At 46.6% G+C, this 22,632-nt stretch overlaps 1 protein-coding gene across 1 annotated transcript in view; it reads right to left on the minus strand.

The window, feature by feature from the left end:
* JAZF1 (JAZF zinc finger 1) overlaps positions 1-21,894 on the minus strand; it is a 351,615-nt gene extending 329,721 nt beyond the window's left edge. The window contains exon 1 of the mRNA XM_011280443.4: positions 21,601-21,894. Coding sequence (XP_011278745.1) covers positions 21,601-21,715 — 115 coding nt within the window. The 5' untranslated portion in view covers positions 21,716-21,894. The remainder of the gene's footprint in view (positions 1-21,600) is intronic.
* Positions 21,895-22,632: the final 738 nt, after the last annotated feature.

A 22,632-nucleotide genomic window follows, 5' to 3' on the forward strand; every position in this document is an offset into this window, starting at 1 on the left:
TTTGAGAGAGCAGAGAAACAACATGTATTGAACCTGAAGCCCTGAATGACTGCATGCAGCTGAGGAGCCTGCCTATCCGCCCCGGATCCTTCCGTGAAAGAGACACAAACTTCTCGGACCTTTACTCCACGTGATGTGTGTTATGTTGGGCCTGTTTGTCAAAATAGCGGAGTGTGTAATTCTAGTGCGACCGCTCCTTGGGAGAAAGGACTTAGCTGAAAACTTGTAATACTTTTGTGCAAGCTGATGATAAAATCACAGCCACAATCTGAGAGCCAACTCAGGGGTTAGGGCAGGCATTAGAATATTAGAACAAAATGTTCTTTACGTCTGGTAGACTCGTCGTGAAGATCGGCCTGCATATTGTTTTCAACTTCTCTGATGTAACAGAGATGCTCCCGCTTTGCTGAGTGTATAGAAAGTGTCTGATTAAAGGCAACGCGTGGAGCTAACTCAAAACCTTTCAACTCCTATGGCTTCAAAAGTCTTTATTTCCAGGCAAAATGTGAAAGTGAAAAAAAAAAAAAAGAATGACTAATTCTGTTTTTAGGAACAATCTAATCTGGTCCTTGGAGCTGAAGGTTTATAGCAGAGGATAACTTGCCTGGATACAATTCGGTGGGTATCAGTTTACGTTCCTACATCGTAAACTTAGTGCTATTGCGGAATGGGGACACAGAGATGAAACACAGAGCCACGAATCATGCCTTTCGGGGGCTCACAATCTAGTGAGGAGAAACAGAAATGCTGAAATAACAATGCTGGAATGCTGTCTGTAGTACCTGTCGCACCAGATAATAAGGGAGCGTTTACATTATCAGCCACACTTCTCATTTCGCAAGTGAGAAAATTGTACTTTCAAACGTTGCCCAAAGTCACAGAGCGGCTCAGAACCTGGGGGGGGGGGGGGGGCCTGGTACCAGGAACCACTCCCTGAGCCCCCAGGAGGTGTGATGTACAGTGGAGGGAAAGGAGGTTTCCAGCTGGCAGGTCAGCCGTTTTCCATCCCCTGGGACACTGGCTCAGAACTGGGGGGAAGAGAGAGGTCACACGATCCAGCCATAAGGTAGTCCCAAAGCTTCTCTGAAGCCCTCTGTGCTGGGAAAGGGCCTCGTAGGTAGGGTCCCCGACCTTCCCAGCCTTGCCGCACAGCTCAGGAACTTATAAGACGGGCACATGGGGCCACCCAAATTAAAGTCTTTGGATTCTTACGTAATCTCAGAATGGAAAAGATTCCTCCCTAACCAGAGAAGGAGATTCCTCTGTTTTTTTGTGACGAAGGAGAAATCATTTAGAGTCACACGCTCTATCAACTGAGCCAGGCACCCCTATTTTTACTTTAAGACTTAATTTCCCTGTGTGCAATGTTTATCCATGCCTTCTTTTTTAAAAATGTTTATTTTTGAGAGAGAGCGCGTGCTCGCACGGGCACATGCAAGTGGAGGAGGGGCAGAGAGGGAGACAGAGGATCTGAAGCAGGCTCTGCACTGACAGCAGAGAGCCCAACGCACGGCTTGACCCCCACGGACGGTGAGATCATGACCTGGGCCAAAGTCCGATGCCTAATCGACCGAGCCACTCAGGTGCCCCAATGCTTATTCATTAGTCCCAATGTATGGCTCTCACACTCTCTGGAAGGTGTAGGGACAGCAATCTCACGTTTATATAGGATTAGAATCACTGTAGGGCAAATTTCTCTCTGTAAATTTCAAATCCTTCTGGACTTTTTCTATTTTTTTTATTGCATATTCTAAAATGCTTACTTATTTTGAGAGAGAGAGAGAGAGAGAGAGAGAGAGGGAGAGAATGTGCATGCAAATGGGGGAGGGGCAGAGAGCGAGAATCCCAGGCAGGCTCTGCACTACATGAGCGCACAGCCTGATGCAGGGCTCAACCTCAGGAACCCTGAGATCATGACCTGCGCTGAAAACAAGGGTTGGACACTTAACTGACGGAGCCACCCAGGCGCCCATGGACTTTTTCTATTTCCAATAAATGACCTCTGTGGTAATGGATTACTGTTTACTCACATCCCTACCCCTCCCTTGCTCTATCAATTCTGTGCGTGGTCACATGACTTGATTTGGCTAAAGGAACACGATGGACGTAACATGGTAGAGGTCTTGAGTTTTTTATTTTTTTCTGATGGCATAATTTTATTTTTTTTTTAAATATTATTGTCCAATTGGCTAACATACAGTGTGCACACTGTGCTCTTGGATTTGGGGGTAGTTTCCTGGGGTTCATCACTTACATACAACACCCAGTGCTCATCCCATCAAGTGCCCTCCTCCGTGCCCCCATCACCCATTTTCCCCTGTCCCCCACCCTCCCCATCCACCCTCAGTTTGCTCTCTGTATTTAAGAGTCTCTTATGGTTTGCCTCCCTTCCTCTCTGTTTTTAACCAATTTTTTCCCATTCCCTTCCCCCATGGTCTTCTGTTAGTTTCTCAAGACCCCCACTTGCGTGAAAACACATGATATCTGTCCTTCTCTGACTGACTTACTTCACCCAGCCTAATACCTCCCAGTTCTCTTGATAGAGGTCTTTAAATAAGCTTCCACGACTGGTGTGGCACGTGTGCTCCTGTGGTCCGCCATGAGGAGAGCGTGAAACTAGGAGCTGCTGCCCCTTCAGCCTGGTCTCTAAAATGAACACGTCAGGGGCGCCTGGGTGGCGCAGTGGGTTAAGCGACCGACTTCAGCCAGGTCACGATCTCATGGTCCGTGAGTTCGAGCCCCGCGTCGGGCTCTGGGCTGATGGCTCAGAGCCTGGAGCCTGCTTCCGATTCTGTGTCTCCCTCTCTCTCTGCCCCTCCCCGTTCATGCTTTGTCTCTCTCTGTCCCAAAAATAAATAAAAAACGTTGAAAAAAAAAATAAAAAAATAAAATAAATAAAATGAACACGTCAGCTACCCTGTGCCCAACCCGCAGCGGACCAGTCGACTGGCAGCCTGAAGCAGAACCACTCAGCTGAATCCCTCTGCAGACCAGACAGCGTGGGAACAACTGCCTACCGTGAGAGCCACTGAGTTTGGGGATCATTTGTGATGCTGCATTATCGCGCCCGCAGCTGACCAACGGCATCACCATTTTATATCAACTGGCAAGGCTAAATTACAGGTACACATCTACGGACTTCCGGGCAACGCATGCTCTTTGATTTTTCTCTTGGACCGCACAGGCACCCTGTCACCCAAGACACGCCATTTCTCGCCTACTGGAACGAAGATCCTGGCAGGTTAGAGGGTCGTAGATGGGTTCACAGACCCTCAATAAAAACAAAAGCTCATTTTGACTGTGAAACGTTTACGCTAACATCTTCCCATACGATGCAGACGTAGGAAACCAGAAGCTATTTTTCACAGAAGACATACAATTTCGGAATAAAAAGGGTACTGATGGTAAAATAGTATCTTCAGGCTCATGGTCTCTCTAATCTCCCTCAGTAATTCTTCTGTCCTTCTGCCAATATGTTTTTTTTTTTTAATTTTCTTTTCAACGTTTATTTATTTTTGGGACAGAGAGAGACAAAGCATGAACGGGGGAGGGGCAGAGAGAGAGGGAGACACAGAATCGGAAACAGGCTCCAGGCTCCGAGCCGTCAGCCCAGAGCCCGACGCGGGGCTCGAACTCACGGACCGCGAGATCGTGACCTGGCTGAAGTCGGACGCTTAACCCACTGCGCCACCCAGGCGCCCCTATATGTTTTAAGTTACTATTGTCAAGACCACTGTCTCGTCTCTCCTCCCCACAGCCTCCCCACCCCACCCCCTGATTCTGGTAACACTCCTATCACTAAAATCTATGCAAGATTTCACAAAGCTCCTGAAAAACATTTTTTAAAAGAAATCTGTAGGTCCCCACGGTTTAGGAACTGCACCAAACAGGACTTTTTCATGCATCATGATTACTGATAAGCCTGGTTTTCACTCCCACTTCAAGATAAAATAGCACACGCTACATGAATTACATCAGCCAAATGAATTAGTCCAAAATTTTTATTTCAATATAGGTTTGGAAATACGAATGAGACTTTGGGGATTGAACAAAAAATTCCAATGAGATGCGCAAGCAAATGAGATGTGAAGAGATCTAGAGGCCAGTTTCCCAGATCGCTATAAGGCACTTTGCAGGCCACAACGGGGTCTTTGAGTGATTTGAAAGTTACAGAAAGCATAGCGGAAACGATAACCATAATGAAGCTGCACAACATTCCATGTCATTTGGAGCCGGAATTAATTTTTTTTAAAGATGTTTAAATTTTCAGTACAATTTACTCCCTAACGTGGGGCTCGAACTCATGACCCCAAGATCAAGAGTCGCATGCTCCACAGATTGAGCCAGCCAGGCGCCCCGTGACTGGAATTATTTTAATTCCATTTGGTGACGCTGGCTGATACATAGGTCTACAGGTGGATGCCAATGGTTCCAACCCTATTTCCCACCACGGTCTTCCTTTCTCCGTCTCCTCCCACCACATCAGCCTCCTTGCTGCTGCTCAAACATACAGACACTCCTGCTCTGGCCCTTTGTCTTTGCTGGTCCTTCTGCTGCCTGGAACATTCTTCCCCCACAGACCCAAATGGCTCCTTCATGCCCCTACTTCATTCAGGTCCCTTTGGAGACGCCTCCCCCTCGGAGGCCAGCCCAAGCTACCTTATCTCAAACAGGCCTCTCACCCTCTCTCTTCGACTCACTCTATTTTCTCCTCACAGCATTATGACTTTGAAGTTCTTATGTGTTTGTATTTTTTCTTGCTTCTCCCATGAGCGTGGACTGTGTGTAGTTCACTACCATGCCCCAGCTCCTGGAGAGTGCCCGTAGGGTTCACACGCAAGAAATATTTACTAAATACGTAAACTGGGAGTTTTAGAAGTTGCTGCACGAAAAAAAAAAAAAAAGAAAACATTTAATTACTTATTAAATCAGTTTGTTAGACAAAAATCTTTCAATGCATAGAATCCATGGGGATAGAGAAGGAAAATAACTAAAAGGACCCTCAGCAATAGAGTTGGAAACCATATTTTCTTAAGTTTATTTATTTTGAGAGAGAGAGAGAGAGAGAGAGAGAGAGAGAGAGAGAGAGAGACATGCACACGTGCACAGGCAGGGGAAGGGCAGAGAGAGGAGAGAGAGAGAGAATCCCAAACAGGCTCCACACTCTCAGCGTGGAGCCGGAGGTGGGGCTCACGCTTGCGAACTGTGAGATCACAACCAATCTGAAATCAAGAGTCCCATGCCTAACCGACTGAGCCCCCCAGACGTCCCCAAGCCATTTTCTTCTCCAACTACTGAGAAGTTACATAAGCCTGGACCAGCTGCTTAAGTGTATCAGATCCCAGTACACTCTTTAAGGGGGAAAAGCATTGTAAGTCTGTTCTATAGGACTGAAAAATATTTCAATCATCATCAAGTACCACTTAGAAACAAAGAAGTTAAATATTCTCTGCAATCAGTACACAACTCAACTATTGCCCCTCGACCTTCTAAAACAAGGCCTATCTCAGAACTTCCCTGAGAAGCTTCCAGCATTTGAGTATGTGACATTTCAAGGACGGTTCTTAAAGAGGTGCACAGCCACTCGACCAGGAGAGCCCAGCATTTGGTTAGATTCCTATAGTCGTGTTCTTGGATTGCTTCATAAAAGCCCCACAAATCCTTCCGAATGATTCACAATAAACCTTTACAAACAATGCATACAAAATCATGCCCTATTTTTCCACTGCTTAGTTGGTACAACATGAAAAAATTATGTTTTCTGTTTGTATAGCTTAATAAACCTCTCTAGACTCTTAAAATGCCTTTTCTCCTAACTGCAAAATTATATTTATCAAATATGGAAGCATTTTTCTAATCACGTGATCGAACGTCTCAAAAACTGAAATCTGGATAAACAATACTAAATTAAGGCTGGTATATTTTGAAACAGCAAGAATTTGTGTGTGGAATGTTTTAACAGCGCGTGGATTCCTACGACCACTCAGTATGACTTCTACGAACACCAACCAAAACTCGACCGGGGAAATCAAAGTTCTCGAAGTAAAAACGCTTAACAAAAAACAGGAATGTGTAACGTTATTTTGGTTCTTCCTCCATCATATTATGGAAACATAAAGAGGACAGAAGAATCTGAGGAATGTGGCACCAGCAGCAGGCACCATGGATGCGAGAAGATGGTCCGATAATATCGGTGTTAGTATTTACAGGATGCTTCCTTAGCTGCCCTTCGTATGCATGTTTTAATTTAATCCTCATAGCCGCACTCTGAGATAAATACTATCTTTATCGGACAGAAGCTGAGGTCCAGACAAGTTCAATATCCTTGGCCAAGGTCACACAGCCGGTAGGGTTCAGGGCAGTCCTGCCTACCCACTCCCCAGTAAAGCCTCCAGCATGGCTTCCTCCAGAAGGCAATGAAGGGAGCTACCTAGAGAGCTTCCTTCTCTTCAGAATTCACCAGAGTTCCAACAGCTAATACACCAAATAGAAGTGGTACCTCACAAAAGCTTGAGATATGTACTATTATTTCCGTTTTCCTTTTATTTTTTTTTTTTTAATGTACTGATTTTGAGAGGGAGCAAGAGACAGCACATGGGAGGGGCAGAGAGAAAGGGAGAGAGAGAATCCCAAGCAGGTTCCGCGTGCTGTTAGTGCAGAGCCCGGTGCGGGGCTCAAACTCACGGACCTAAGACCATGACCCGAGCCGGAATCAAGAGTTGGTCGCTTAACCGACCGAGCCACCCAGGCACCCCATTTTAGAGATGAAGAACAAGGAGCCACAGAGAGGTTACATACTTGGCTGAGGAAAAGTCAGGATCCCCAGTGAGGTAAGTAGCTTCCAGCAACCACAGGCGGGACCACTGTTCTACTGCTATTCTCTCTCCTCCTCTTGGCCAAGCACTCTCGCCCACTCATGACTTTAACCTCCTGGGCTTCTTCATCTGTGGAATTAGCTAGTTGGACTAGACGACCTCTAAGTTTCCTTCTGGCTTCTCAGGGACCCGGTGCTCAATTCATCCGCTTGAAATCATCCTTTTGTCACGATGAAAACACCCAGGATAGAGTATTTGAGTGATCCTGCTTTTTTCCCCCGGGGGGAGGGAAATGCACCCAAATCATGATCCTAATACACTTTCAGGATTAAGGCTCATTTTTTCAGAATTTGGTATCAAAGAAAACTTGACATCACAAAGTTTTCATTAAAAAAAAAATAGCTAACCATTTCCTGAAAAGAAATGGCCATTAAAAAACAAAACAAAATCATAAGCTACAATTCCATTACACCTGCGGTAGTCTGCACTTGATCTTAGCCAAAAGGCCGAGAAGAGATACACCTGTGGTAGTCCGTATAGCTTCTTTGCTGGAAACAATGGTCTTCAAAGTTTACTGTGCATCTCAGCATTTATACGTATTCCATTAAAACACATGGCCTATCATCAGCATCTTACTAAAGACGGTGATCAGCGGCGGTGGAAGAGTTTTCTTGCACAGTGTTTTAAAACCATCTGTACTGGCTACAAACCAATATAAGATATATTTCGTATAAAAAAATCAGAGTTCTTAGCCTCTAACAAGGACAACAAGGATCTGTCAACAATGGCCCGCACTCCAACATGACAGCACGGGGCTGGAGGTGAGTAGTAGTTCTCTTTGTAAGCAAAGCAAGGGCTCTCTTTAGTTGGCCAGAGTCCCCACCACTCCCAAGTAGGTTGAACTTCGTCACTTTATACACACACTGTGTCCTGAGGGCATGAAGTTTGAGAAGTTGAGGACACAGGTTTTGCAGCTTAGGCATTTCTGCTCTAACTACACATCTGAGATGGTATCCCATATTCAAAACTGCTCGGAGTGCCTGGGTGGCTCAGTCGGTTAAGCATCCGACTTTGGCTCAGGTCATGATCTCACGTTCGTGGGTTCAAGCCCCGCATCGGGCTCTGGGCTGACAGGTCAGAACCTAGAGTCTGGAGCCTGCTTTGGATTCTGGGTCTCCCTCTCTGCCCCTCCCCTGCTCATGCTGTCTCTCTCTCGCTCCAAAATAAATAAACATAACATAAAAAAAAGTTTGCTGTTTTTTTAAAAAAATTTTTTTTAACGTTTATTTATTTTTGGGACAGAGAGAGACAGAGCACGAACGCGGGAGGGTCAGAGAGAGGGAGACACAGAATCTGAAACAGGCTCCAGGCTCTGAGCTGTCAGCACAGAGCCCGACGCGGGGCTCGAACTCACAGACCGCGAGATCGTGACCTGGGCCGAAGTCGGCCTCTTAACCGACTGAGCCACCCAGGCGCACCAAAAAAAGGTTTTTTTTTTTTTTTTTAAACCTGCTCTACGTTCAACGCTTGCCTCCAGTCAAACTCAAAACTGCAGCTATAGAATGGAAACCCCAAAAGGTCACACCTCTTTAAAAGTGTTATTCCTTTTTTTAAAAATCCACAATCTTCGCAATGCTAGTGACTCCATCAGTGGGAACCAACGGGTTCCCAACTTTGACAACAAATTAGAATCTACTTTGACAAGGGCTCAGACCCAGCTCACCCCCGGTCAATCACATCATAAGCTCTGGGGGTGGAGCCAGCTGTCCTTATTTTGTCCGGGTTCACCCATGTGATTCTGAGGACAACTCACGTTGTCACACAGGGACTCATAAATTAAAAACACTGATTGCCACAAGCCACGGATAAGAAGAACTCTTGTTACTTCGCAACATAGGTTACGTCGACATGTAAGATGCCCTTCACTTTTCTGGGTTTCGACAAAGTGTTATTTCTTTCTTCCAACATCTAATGTGAAATGGGCACAGAACTTAGTAGCTCTTAGCCAAATTTCCTGTCTGGTGTTCACACATTTTAAACAACAAATATTTTGGTGTGGGCCCCTGGAAGTGCTGAAGTGAGGCCAACGTACAAAAGGGAGTTTCCAGCTCGGGCAGAACATTGAGACATATTAAAGCACACACTGTCAAACAAAGAGTTGGTGCCAGACTCCAGATGTCTAGTGTTAAAAATATCCTATCAAAAGATCTCCTCGGTAAAGATCTGAAATTGAAACTATCTATAGAGTGCTTGGGGCCGATGAAATGCCCGTGTGATATCTGCTGAGTCCCGAAGAGGTATTTTAGTCCACAGTCCACCAGCCTGTCCATTATCTCAATGAAGTGAGAACAGCAGAGGAAAGGAGGGGCCTGGAAAAAGTTAATCTAGAATTTCTGAGGTGAAGGCTTTCTGTAACACCTACCGAGCTTACAAAGAAACTCCAAAACCCCGTTTCCTTCATTTGATGCTTGATACCTGAAGAAGCATGGGCATGATATGGGCTTATTTATGCTTATTATCATGGGGTTCAGTTTACTTAACAGTAAGCTGTACAAATACGTCTTTACAGATTTCCCTGCTTCTGCCATTACTTAGATAATTACACCAGGTACTGACAATCAGGCAGCTAAATTAGCATTCGAGAGGCTTTCACGGGATGATTTAGGTAAGAAAAAACTGGTGCGTCAATTCCAAGTCCAGATGTGCTGCTGTGCCAGCTGTTCAAGGCCTGGTGATGGAGTAATATGACCTAAAACGTGCTCTCTCGGGAAAGGACACCAGGGAGGTGTCCGGCGGAAAGGGCTCTTAAGCACACCCAGGACGACGAGGGCTTTGGCTCTAAATTCACAGTGTTTACGACCGGGTCCCGTCGTGTGATAACCGGTCCAAACACAACTTTAAATTCACACGCGTGACCATAATGCCAATGCTTTAATTTGGAGACCTGGAGTCAGAAGTTTGTGTGTGCAGTGTTAGGTATTATGCTTCTCGGGAGTTCCCTACCCCAGGTAAATAAGGATCCGTGAGGGAGGGGAAGCCAGTTAGCACCTTCAGACAATACGGTAATTGCAACCACTTTAAAACTGCTGACTTATTATTTCCGTCGTGATTGCGACAATGGGATGCTCGATGGGATGCTCGTGGACCCTTCCAACCACTGTAAACTCCAGGAGTCTGGAAACATTTCTAGTTCTACCAGAAGGCAGGCATCCAAGCATCTCCCCAAACTGCTCTCTTTGGAAATCCAACCTTTCTTCTGTACGTCATCAAGCACTCAGGTATACAAGGGCCTTCTGTTAAAATGTAAGTATCTTTGAACTTTATTTATTTTTGACACAGAGCGAGAGTGCAAGTGAGGGAGGGGCAAAGAGCGAGAGGGAGAGAGACAGGATCCCGAGTAGACTCCGCACCGTCAGTGCAGAGCCCGACACAGGGCTCGACCCCACGAACCGTGAGATCGTGACCTGAGCCGAAATCAAGAGTTGGACACTTAGCCGACTGAGCCATCCGGGCTCCCCTAGAATGTAAAGATCTTGTACAAGGGCACAGCTTAGGCTGTATAGAGCAGGTACTAAGGAATAGGAGGACACCTGAGAGCAAAGCCTACCCCACACTCCCCTGAGCCTTTGACTGGCTATGTGCTTCATGCTATGTTATTTGCTCTATGTCTCCGTCTGTATCTAGTGTCAAACGGGACTCATGTGCCATTCTGAAGCAATACATTAAAAGCAATTAGCCTGTGCCTCACTAGTAGGTGCTTCCTAAACAGTAGATGTTGTTACTATTTGATACAAACAAGAAGACGGTCAGAATTGTCCCCGAAAAGCTAAAAGGTAGATGGACTCAAGATTCAAAATCCAGTTCTGTCCAGCTTCACAAGCCAAGCGACTCCCCAGCCCACCCCACACCCCCCCTCTGCCTCCTTTATATACCAAACTGCCCTAGCAGAGAGGTGAGAGGAAGCAAGGTACACTTTTGTCCTAGCATTGTTGAAGCCCTAGAATGTTCTAGGCAACCAAATATTGTAGGTAAGGCAAGAAATAATTCAACGAAGCTTGCTAATAGTCTCAACGTGGAACAGGCCTAACCAAATTCAGTTCCCAAGTGTGAAAATAAAGACATGGGTTTTTTTTCCAAATCTCCTTAAAAAAAAAGAAAGTCTTCTTCAAATTTCCTTAATATAAACTGCCTTGGACTAACTGGTATTTGCATGGCTCCCATAAACATGTACCTACAAACACGTAAATATATCATTCCTCATATACGAATGCTTCCAAGATGTTTTTCACCGCCCCAGGTTACCCCTGCAACTTATTCTTCTCACAGTCCAAAGCACTTCTCAATTTTTGTTCGCATTTCATTTCTGAAAACACATCTTGAGGAAGAGCCTAGGAAGATGAGCAGGCCCATCCACCAGGAAGGGGCTGTGTTTTGGCGGGAGGCAAAGTTTACAAGTGGTTACCATGGAGTATGGCGGGCAGGCACTACGGGACAAAGGGGGAAGAGCCAACTATAACGATGCACCTATCTGAGGTGGGAGAGGCTTTCTGTTCTGCAGGAAAATATTTCTGTTTTATAATCTTACCAAAATAAACATTCTGGTTCGTATCTCACTAGATAAGGTATTTAACTAATACAGTAGCATATTTAACTCCAAATTGGAAGTACTCCTAGGATGGGGTAATATTTATTTCATAGGCTTACAGTGAGGGTAAATTAAATATTGTATGAAAATTGGGGTGCCTGGGTGGCTCAGTTGGTTAAGCATCCAACTCTTGATTTTGGTTCAGGTCATGATCTCACGGTTCAGAAGTTCAAGCCCCGCGTAGGGTTCTGCACTGACAGTGTGGAGCCTGCTTGGGATTCTCTCTCTCCCTCTCTCTCTCTCTCTCTCTGCCCCTCCCGTGTGCACTCTCTCTCTCTCTCTCTCTCAAAATAAATAAAGAAACATTAAAATAAGTAAATATTGTGCAAAAATTGGTTAATACAGTCTTTGGCACAGGGTAGTGACTCCCTAACTGGGTTCAAGAAATAATTCCATGCTTTGTGAGGCCGGTAGACTTAGACCCTCTTTATGGGGGGGGGAAAAAAGTTACAAATACAAAATTATTACAAAAGTTATCATTTATTTAGATTAAGAAATCACAACACAATGCAAAATTTTTAAAGCTACCATTACCAAAACATCACAAAATCTGGAACAAGAAACCAGTAATGAATTAACCACCTGACATGCTGCTGTATATATTTCTTTTGGGCTTCATGTTCTTCGATTACTTCTCATAGAACAATGATTTATGTTAATATCATTCCCTATGAGGACATTAGTATTTTCTATAAATCACTCTTTCCTCAAGTGTGGGTGATCCATACTTATTTTTAATTATTGGTAATTCAGAAAAGTTACTTTCTGCCTCACGGCTCCTTATTAGTAATGCCATAGAAATTTTCTGGATCGTTGTCAAATTTGTGAACACTTTTATTTCCTTTCATATACGAGCCGTAAGAATTCAGGGCATTTCAAGTTTTCTTGTGCATTGACTGACTCCAAATATTCTGTGTTGATGACACTCATTAGCCAGTTTGTTGTCAATATTCTTTGTTGTCGATACAGACGCACTTGTGTCAAAAAAGCAAGAAACTTAAACACAGAATTTCCATAAAAAACATAGTGCATTTATAAATGTACACGTATACCTCACATTGCATTATATATAATTATATATAATTTTATGATATATAAATATATATAAGTATATGCAAACATACAATATATATATGTATACTATAAATATTATACATATATATTATATTGCATCATGGAGTATATTCCTAACAAAAGGAACTTCCCACCTAACCACCCTTAGATAAGAAACGAACTCCCTGCTTAGAACTTTACACATTTAACAAACACAAGAATTTTCCAGACTAGCTTCTGGCTCCATACATTTCAAACTAATTCCTACTGGTAGACGTCAGAGTACACATTCATACTGCAATACTTCCTCCGGCCGGCCCTGCCCCTTTGGGGGAGGGCCCCAGGCGGGCTGGCACAGTGGGCAGTGTTCCTGGGAAGTGACTCCCATATGCAGGTGGCTAGGAATAACTTCACTAGACACAGAGATGACCATGAATCACAGAAATATGTACCATTACGCCCAAGCTAAGTGTGTCCCCAATTCGACTTCCCCCTAGCTGTATCTCAAAAAGACTCTCCACCCCGATGTCACTGGACCCAAGGAGATAGGTGACAGGAGGGATGTCAGAGTGGAAAAGAAAAACTTTAACCAACCGCTGCTAATCTTACTTGTTCAAATTTTACAAGCTACGATCCCACGATCGCACACTGCTAGGGCTCCTCCAGGATCTTGGAAAGGACCATGTGGATCCTGGTAATGTATTCAGACGTGATAAAACACGTGTTGTCCAAGCGCGGGGCCCTGGGGCTTGACCTTCATTGGCTTCATAATAAATCTGCCTCTGTGGTCCTTACTATTACTCATTGTTTATCTCAGTCCATACATATCTAGTCTCTCCAAATAAATTTCAACTCCTTGGTGACAGGAAGTACTGTCTCAAGTACAAACATATAGTAAATACTCAAAAATGTGTGCGGTAGTCCTCACTATACATAGTGATTTTTTTTTTTCAACGTTTTTTATTTATTTTTGGGACAGAGAGAGACAGAGCATGAACGGGGGAGGGGCAGAGAGAGAGGGAGACACAGAATCGGAAACAGGCTCCAGGCTCCGAGCCATCAGCCCAGAGCCTGACGTGGGGCTCGAACTCACGGACCGCGAGATCGTGACCTGGCTGAAGTCAGACGCTTAACCGACTGCACCACCCAGGCGCCCCACATAGTGATTTTGACGGAGTCAGAAAGAGAGCAAGTATATGTATAATATAAACGTATATATGTATTATGTACATACATATAAATATACACACACACACATATATGTACACACATATGTGGGTGTGGAGATATTCACACACACATATAAATATATTCAGATATGTATTATACACATATATGTATTTTACATGTTATATGTGTCATTTATCTATATAGTATGTCTATACATCAACTCTCTATATAATATCAAAGAGACAGTGAGTCGTTCCATGTTAACGACATGGCGTCCAGATCTTGTCCCTTCAAGAGATCTATCTCAGAAGAAAGTCACCATTATAGCCTGGCAGACAATGAACAGGGCTTCCTTTAGGAGGCCAGTGGGTGAACCAGACAAGGGCCACTCTGGCCATTCGGAGACTATCAATGCTGGACAGAGAGCCTGTAGTCAGTGACCCAAGAAGAGTCACTTTGACTCCTGCCAAAGTGGAGAGAGAGCTACTGGGAAGCCTTCATCCTTAAAGAGAATATCCATTAATGTGGTCCCTGCTTGCAGCTGGCCTTTTTAAAAAAATAAATAATAGGTGAAAATGACCGCAACATTCCAGTGCTTAGTGCAAGGGCAAAATATAATTTTCTTTAAACTGATTTAGCACATTAAATGAAAGGGCTTGTATTTTTTCCAACAAATTTCTGACATTTGCAGTTTCTGATTTTCAGATTCTAAATAAACAACATGTGCCATTCAACACTTGAGCGAGGTCAACGTGGAACAAATCTATTGCCTCATCATGAAACAAAATGTATTATCTGAAATCCAGCAACTTCAGTAGTACACAGGCCCTATCAGCACTGTCAAGGTCTGAGGGCAGGGATAAGGAGGGGGTGGGAGAGAGGCAATATAAAGAATTGTGGGGTATGGTTCTTGTCCTGACAGCAAAAGCTGGAAAAAAGGGAGGATTTTTTATTTATTTTTTTATTTTTTTACATTTTATTTATTTTTGAGAGAGAGAGAGTGAGAGAGCACAAGCCTGGGAGAGGCAGAGAGAGGGGGAAACACAGAATCCGAAGCAGGCTCCAGGCTCTGAGCTGTCAGCACAGATCCCGACGCGGGGCTCGAACTCCCAGACTGCGAGATCATGACCCGAGCCGAAATCAGACGCTCAACCAACTGAGCCACCCAGGGGCCCCTACAAATTAGGGAGGATTTTTAAGGGGTCTGATAACTGTCCTGTCTCTCAGATCTCAGTCTTAAACACAAGACCTTTGGCTTCCAGACAGTTCGAGGAAAGCCCCCCGCATCAAGAGTCACCAGCCTGCTGTAGCCTTGAGGCTTCTTCACTGTCATCAGTGGGAAGCATCGCCATCAGTTTATATCTCCAGTATTGTCACAGTGGGAGAGGTCTCCAAAATAGACGCATTCTAAAGGAAGCTATTTTCCACATATGGAGGCTTTTGTCAACCCAGTCAATCAGTTGCAGGCAGTTTTTCTGTCTGTGCATCTCAGTCACACATCAGAAAACATGGACACTACAACAAGAAAACAATCAGAAGCTTGTGAAACTTAGGAGGCAGAATGTTCACTAGCAACGTCCCATAAAGGGTGATTTGACTATTTAGAGGTGAGAACCGGCTAAATGGAAAAACGATTTCGGAGAATGCTGTGAAGTTTTGGATTTAGGGTTCCTCTACACAGCGTGTGATACGTATGCACATGCATGCACTTGAAACCTTGCCTGGCTCTGTACCTGGGACCTTCTTGTGAACCATGGGAGGGAGTAACAGGGCATCGCACCACCAAGCCACCACCAGGTGTAGGCAAAGAGCGGGGCAGGCAGTGACAAGCCTTTCATTCATTCATTTAGTCATTCAGTCATTCCTCCTCCCCACAGGAAATGTCCTCATGGGAATGTGCCCACAAGCTCCAAGCACAGTGCCTCTTTCTAGTCCTGGCTTTTTCCAAATAAAAACAGGCCACAAGGAAAGGCCATGTTGGAAGCCACTGGCCTTGACACCACTTTCCAGTCCACAGTGGCAAAGGCCTTTGCCAGCATCTGAAGTACCTCTGGCCACGAAGAACAGAAAGTGGCCAGAGCCTTCAACCCCAATCTGGACGATTGGATGTTTTCCCATTTCCCATTTTCAACCTTTCCTGGGAAAGGCCTGACGATTTCACATGGTTGTAGGTAGACACAACCCACCTTCTGTTCACCTCGAATGTAGACTTTCACAGTAGGATTGCAAACATACTCATTTAGTAAATACACAAAATGCAAAGAAATTGGCTGACTGTGCTGTAAATGAGTACTTTACACAGGTTAGTTCACTTAATCTTCATCAGCCACTGCATGGGGTAGGTGCTGTTATTGTCTTCATTAAACAGAGGCAGAAACTGAGGCACAGTGTCACTGAGCCATTTGTCCACGGTCAAATGGCTGACAAGTGTCAGAGGTGTATATTCAAACCCAGGCAAGCAGGTTCACTATGCTACCCCTCAGATGATCCTCCCTTCAAGAGTTCAGAGCTACTTTAGTGGGGATAATAAGGGCTTACTAACATCTTACATACCCATTTATTTAGTATACTGGGGTGCCGTTTTAAGAAGATAATGCAACTACTTACTATTTTGTTGGAACCCAATTCTACACTACGGGTAGTACAGTAACTACCTTATTTTTCTTTCTAAGGACTTTGATCTCTACTAATTAGACGGTTTACAAATCTACCATCTGACATGAAGCAGCACGGATTTTTTTACCTTGGGTTTGGAAATGAGGAAACTAACAAGTAGAAACTCACAAGAAACCTGCTGGCATTCAGGGTCAAGAACCACCAAGTCATAGCTACAGTGAGTCACTAGGTCAACAATATTTCATCTCCTGATGGGGCCTCTACAGAAAAATCTGAGTCAACAACAGCAAAGCTGAGGCTCCTAACATCTGAGGAAAGTTCTAAATGAGCCGCTAGTTGAGTAACAAGAATAACTGAATTGGGTCAGATTTCTCTGTTACAGTTTAAGAGGTGCGGTCTGCCTCGGGGCCTTTACACTGTCTGTTCCCTCCGCCTAGACCTTGATGTTCCCCTCGTGTCCTCATGGCTAACTTCCTCCCTTCTGGCAAGGTTTTGGCTTACCTCTTAGCTTCTCATTCTCAGTGAAGCCTGTCCTGACCAGCCAATTAAAAATGCTAACAATTCCTGGGGCGCCTGAGTGGCGCAGTCGGTTGAGCGTCCGACTTCAGCCAGGTCACGATCTCGCCGTCCGGGAGTTCGAGCCCCGCGTCGGGCTCTGGGCTGATGGCTCAGAGCCTGGAGCCTGTTTCCGATTCTGTGTCTCCCTCTCTCTCTGCCCCTCCCCCGTTCATGCTCTGTCTCTCTCTGTCCCAAAAATAAACGTTGAAAAAAAAAAAAATTTTTTTTTTAAAAAATGCTAACAATTCCTCCTCTCAATCCACCTTAGCCTGCTCGTTCTCTTTTCCATACTGCTAACCACCTTCCAACATCCTACTTAACTTATTCTTCTACTCATTGCTTACTATCTCCCACCACTAGAAAATAAACTCCCCGAAGGATCTTTGCCACCAAAAAATACCAAGAGCCTAGAACTGTGCCTGGTACAAAACAGATGCTAAATATTATGACATAAATAAATTCAAAACGCAGAGGAACGTTTACAAATATACCAAATAATCGAATTTAGTAAGAATGGGGACGTCTAGGTGGCTCAGTTGGTTAAGTGTCCGACTCTTGATTTCGGGTCAGGTCATGATCTCACAGTTTGCGACATCGAGTCCCACATAGGGCTCTGTGCTGCTGGGATTCTGTGTCTCCTCTCTCTATGCCCTTCCGCCCCCCCCCCCCCCCACTTGGCATGCACTCTCTCTCTCTCTCTCTCAAAATAAATAAACATTTTTTTTTTAATCTAGTAAGGATGATTAAATACTTGCCTTTCTGAAACCAAAAGATTTCTCTGCACTGGGATGCATGGACAGAGCAGGCATTTCATGAGTCTGTGACATTGACCCTCAGTGCTAAATTTAGTGCCCTTGGTGTTTCTGAGATTCCTAGCTACCAGTTCAGCTTCACCTATCCAGGATGTGCACGTCAAGAGTGTTCCTACAAACTCAAGTACCTACTCACAGTAAGAAGCAAACAAATCTTGATCAGCTTTTCCTGTCTCCAGGAAACAGAGCTGGGCTATGAATGAATTGAGAGCAAGCTGATAGAGAAACACTTCACAATTGCAGGGCTATGGGATTTCTAGGCAATTTAAGTTGAGGGGAGGGCTTCAGCTGGGATATGGGGGTTGTACACAGAGACAGGTGCTCCAGGACCAACCTAGCGATGAAAGGCAAGGACGGGGGTGCCTGGGTGGCTCAGTCGGTTGAGCGTCCAGCTTCGGCTCAGGTCATGATCTCACAGTTTGTGGGTTCGAGCCCCGCATCGGACTCTGTGCTGACAGCTCAGAGCCTGGAGCCTGCTTCCAGTTCTGTGTCTCCCACTCTCTCTGCTCCTCCCCCACTCATGCTCTCTCTCTCTCTCTCTCCTTCAAAAATAAATAAAAACATTGAAAAAAATTAAAAAAAAAAAAAAAGGCAAGGACAAACTCTGGAACACAGGTGCTGCACTCCTCCAGGAAGAAGAGAGCTAAGACAGAGGACGGTGAAAAATCACACTTCCCGTGGCTCTACATAGCCCCAAATCCCTTCTCCTATGGGTACAGGAAAATGGTTAAAAACAGGAGCTACATGTACATATGTAACAGAACAGAGGCAGCTATTCTAAACTTAATGCACTTAATTAACCTGAATTAAAAAATACAATTTTAATGAAAACTACGGGCCTCGGGCACTGAAGGCCTTGAAAAATCTGTCAAGCGAGAAACACACCACAGTCCCCTAAGTCTTCATTGCATTATTGCTTCAGAATTTTGACTAGTGCTTAGATAGTAATAACTCAGAAAGGTCCCCAAAATGGAACTACTACCTGAACATATTTCTAGTACTCTCATGATCGCTAACTACAAGCTCCGCGCAAAAATGAAGGATAATATTAACACAGATCTTTTAATAGTCCTTTCAAGCATCTTTTTAATGTGGCCACTCAGTAACAAGGCCGTGAAATCAGTAAGTCAATCAGGAAAAATAAACATCTGCCTCCAAAACCTTATAGGCCAAACCGCAAACAATAAATACCACTTAACAATACACACAGAGCTTTCACTAAATGCTTGGTCTGCTATATCTGCACTCAAGACCCTTCATCAAGTGTATTTATGTGACACTGCCTACTAATCAGGTTGTTTTTATTCTTCCTGAGGTCAGTTCTTACTTGCGCACATAGGGCTGTTTCTGAAAGCCCCCTAAGGGGCCTCTCCTCAATAGAGGCACCCAACAGTTGAAGTTCATCTCTTCATTCAGGGAATTTCAAGTGTTTGTTCATTTTAGCATTTACTTTCCATAAAGTTGGCTGGTTTTAAACTAATTCCAAAGTACAGTCATGGGTAGTCTTGCCACACAGTGTGCGTAAGTCATAACTATTGTTATAAATTTAATTCTTCAGTATTTTCATTAAGAGAAAAGAACTAGCCCTTTGGGGAGGGCCCTTAAAAGCTGAGTTTCAGAACACTTTACAGAACCTTTAGCCCTCCGGGAAAATGTTTACCCAATACTAACAACAATTTCTGCAACCTTAAAAAGCTTTTTTGATCCACCAACCATTTAAAACCATCTTCTAATTGATTACAAGCTAAATCCTCAAGAAGGAAAACCGCCTTTAATACATTTTAAACTTATATTTTCTTTTAACCAGCTAGTCCAAGCAGGCAGGCAATGTGGGAAAAAATTTAATTACTCACCTTAATTACAGTTTATCCTGAAATAACTCTTAGCGAAAGTGAATGGGATATGCAATGACAGCCCTAAGTGGGGAAATATTATCTATTTATATATTTATATAATGTATATTTCTTATGTATATTGTTTTCTATGTATTATTAAAGCAAGGGAAGTAAATTAACTGGCAAAATTACTATTGGAACTCTGCATTACTTAAGTCTTACTATTATTTTGAACTGCTCATCATGAAAAATCTGATTTATCCTTAAAGCACCTGCGGTTATGACTATTTAATCATGCTATGAATCAGCAAATTTGTTAAACTCCTGCTTTTAAGACTACCAAAACTTGCCTAATCTCACACCTCCATCGGAGGAAATGGCGTTACCTATCATGTGGATGTTTTAAAACTTTGTAAGTTTCAAAACCTGGACAATTACTCATCAGGATTATCTCTTTAAAGACATTCGGTAGACATTTTCAATGATTATTCCCCATCCCGGAAGCCCCTGCCCCTCTTTTCCTATGCTAAACTAGCATTCAACCCTTATTAAGCACCACTGTGTGCAAAGAGAAAGCACTATACCAAGCAAAAGAGCATAAGGCTCGGCCTCATTTTATTCGTGCATAAATAAACACAGCAGTCGTGATTTATTCTCACAACTTTGTAGGAACGTGAGTTGCATCCACATGGCTGAATCCACAGCATTCATTTGGAAAGGGCTTTCCGGGGTTAATTTACAGGTTCTCCGGATCAGACAGCCCCGATGGGGGATCACGCAGTCCCCTCATCTTCCAGCCCACACGGGACAATTCGTGGGCGCCAGCCACACCTTCTGCAGGTGGCTGGACCGCCGGAGCCAGATGAGCCCGACCCATCTCCCCTCGCAGGGACTCCGGATAGGAGTACGGAAATGCGTGCAAGGACTTGTGCGAATTCAAGGACTTGTTGAAGGGCCCCGGGGTCCTGGGCAGGAAGGGAAGCGGCCTGCCCGCGGGGGGCCCCCTCCCCCGCGGCCACCGACTCCCCCACGCCCCGGGCGCTGCGCAGGCCGCCGCCGCCGCCGCGGATCCCGGGCGTAGCCGGCGCACCTCGGGCCTAGCACCATTTGAAAGGCAAATCTCAGAGCCGGGGCACATTTAAATGCCCTGCCGCGGCCCCGGGGGATTGCTCTCCAGCACACACAGCCGCAGGGGCCTCCGGGGCCGCTCGGCCTGGGGCGTTGGGCGCGGCCCGCCGGCGCCCCCGGGACCTCAGCCCGCAGCGCCCCGGCGTCCGCGCCAGGCCAGGGCAGGGGCGGGTGCCCAGGGCCCCCAGGCCCGCGTCCCCGGCGGGGCCGAGCGAGCCCCGCGGCGCCGGGAGAGAGGGCTTGAGCGGCGTCCTCCGCCCGCGGCCGCCGGCTCCCGCCCCCTCCCGACGCACCACACCTAGCAACCCGCGCTGACAGGACGCAGTGGCGGCGGCGGCGGGAGGAGGAAGCGGAATGGCTGCCGCGGTGGAGCCACCCCCGCCCCCCCGCTCCCACCTCCCAGCGGCTGCAGCCGCCGCCGAGCCCTGACAGCTCGAGCCGGGGCGGAAGCGGCGGGCGGCGTGCAGCGCCCGCCCCCCGCCACCCCCGGCGCCTCGGGCCGCCCGGACCACCGGGCCAACTAACTCCGCGCCCCAGCCCAGCGCCGGCCGCCCGGCCCAGCCGCGCCCTCCGCCCCGCGCCCCCTCCCCCGGCGCCCGGCCCCGCCGCCGCATCTCCCCGCCGCCCGGTCCCTCCTCCCGCAGCCCCCGCCGCGGCGCACCCCCACTCCCACCACTTCACCGCCGGCGCGCACGCCCCTCGGAATCCCCCAGCCCGGCCGCCCGCCGGCCCCCGCACCTCGGGGCGCCCGCCCCCTCCCCCACCCGAGCCCGCTCCCCGCTCCCCCCCCCCCGCCCCAGGCACCTCGCGCCTCCGCATCCCGTCACCCCCACGCCCCGGGCTTGCACACACCCTCCCGCCCCGCCGCCGCCTGCCTCCCTCCTGGCCACCCCTGGCCATTCTGGGGTTCTCGCCTGGGCAGGAGTTTCCGCGCGCCGGGCACCCCCGCCCACCCCCGGGCCATTTACCGATGTGGTTGTCCTCGATGTGCTCGATGAGGTCGGCCAGGGTGGGGAAGTGGAGTCCGCAGCCCCCGAATCGGCAGGTATTGGAGAAGAAGGAGGCGGCGGCGATGCCTGTCATGGTGCTACATCGAGAGCCCCCCTGGTGTCGGCTCTGCGAGCGCCGGGCCGGCGGGCGGAGGGAGGGAGGGAGGGAGGGAGGCAGGGTGGGGTGAGGAGAGGAGGGGCTGGGGGAGGGGGAGAGAGGCGGGGTGAGGGGAGCGGAGAGAACGGGACGGAGGGAGAGGGGGCTAAGGCGATGGAAGGAGAGCGTAGAGAGACCGGGAGGCAGAGGGGAGGCGGTGGCGGCGGCGGCGGCGTCGGGAGCGGCGGGGGGAGGGTGGGGGTGGGGGGTGAGGCCGCTGCAGCTGGGAGGAGGGACCAGGGCGCGCGGCAACAGCTGTGCGGCCCCAACCTCGGTTCCTGGACTGAGGCCTCACCTGCGAGCTCCTGCCACCAACTTTATCTCTCTCGGCCTGCCCTTCACAGTTGGTAATACGTGCAATCTGTTTGGAGCTTCCTTGGTTATGTATATTACATTCGTGATATATACACATCTATTAATTACACACGCATCCCCGCGATGAGAACTCAGGGAGCTACCCAGGCCCCACTCGGGGACATTTGTTTGCACTTGGCCACCTGTCTAGGTGTGACACTGACATTCACAGGGGACCCAGGAAAGGTAATTGTGTGCACCTTACTCCTTAAACCTTTTTTTTTTTTTAAGTCATTTTCTCTGGAGGTTTGTACGAACTAATTGATTTTAATGAAATTTCCCTCTAGGCCAAAAGAAAACCTTAGCTTTATTTAAATTTCAAAATAGATTTCTTGATTGTCAAGTGCGTCGCCCGTGTTTTACATATGTACCACGTTTGTTACACTCCCTGCTCCTTTTGGGAAGACAAAAACTAAAATGATTTCATTTTCCCAAATTACAGCACCCCACTGTCCCAGCTCAGTTCTGGGAATTGACCCATCTGTCACCCTGGAAGCAAG

Source organism: Felis catus, chromosome A2 (assembly GCF_018350175.1).
Source record: "Felis catus isolate Fca126 chromosome A2, F.catus_Fca126_mat1.0, whole genome shotgun sequence".
NCBI classification, from domain to species: domain Eukaryota; kingdom Metazoa; phylum Chordata; class Mammalia; order Carnivora; family Felidae; genus Felis; species Felis catus.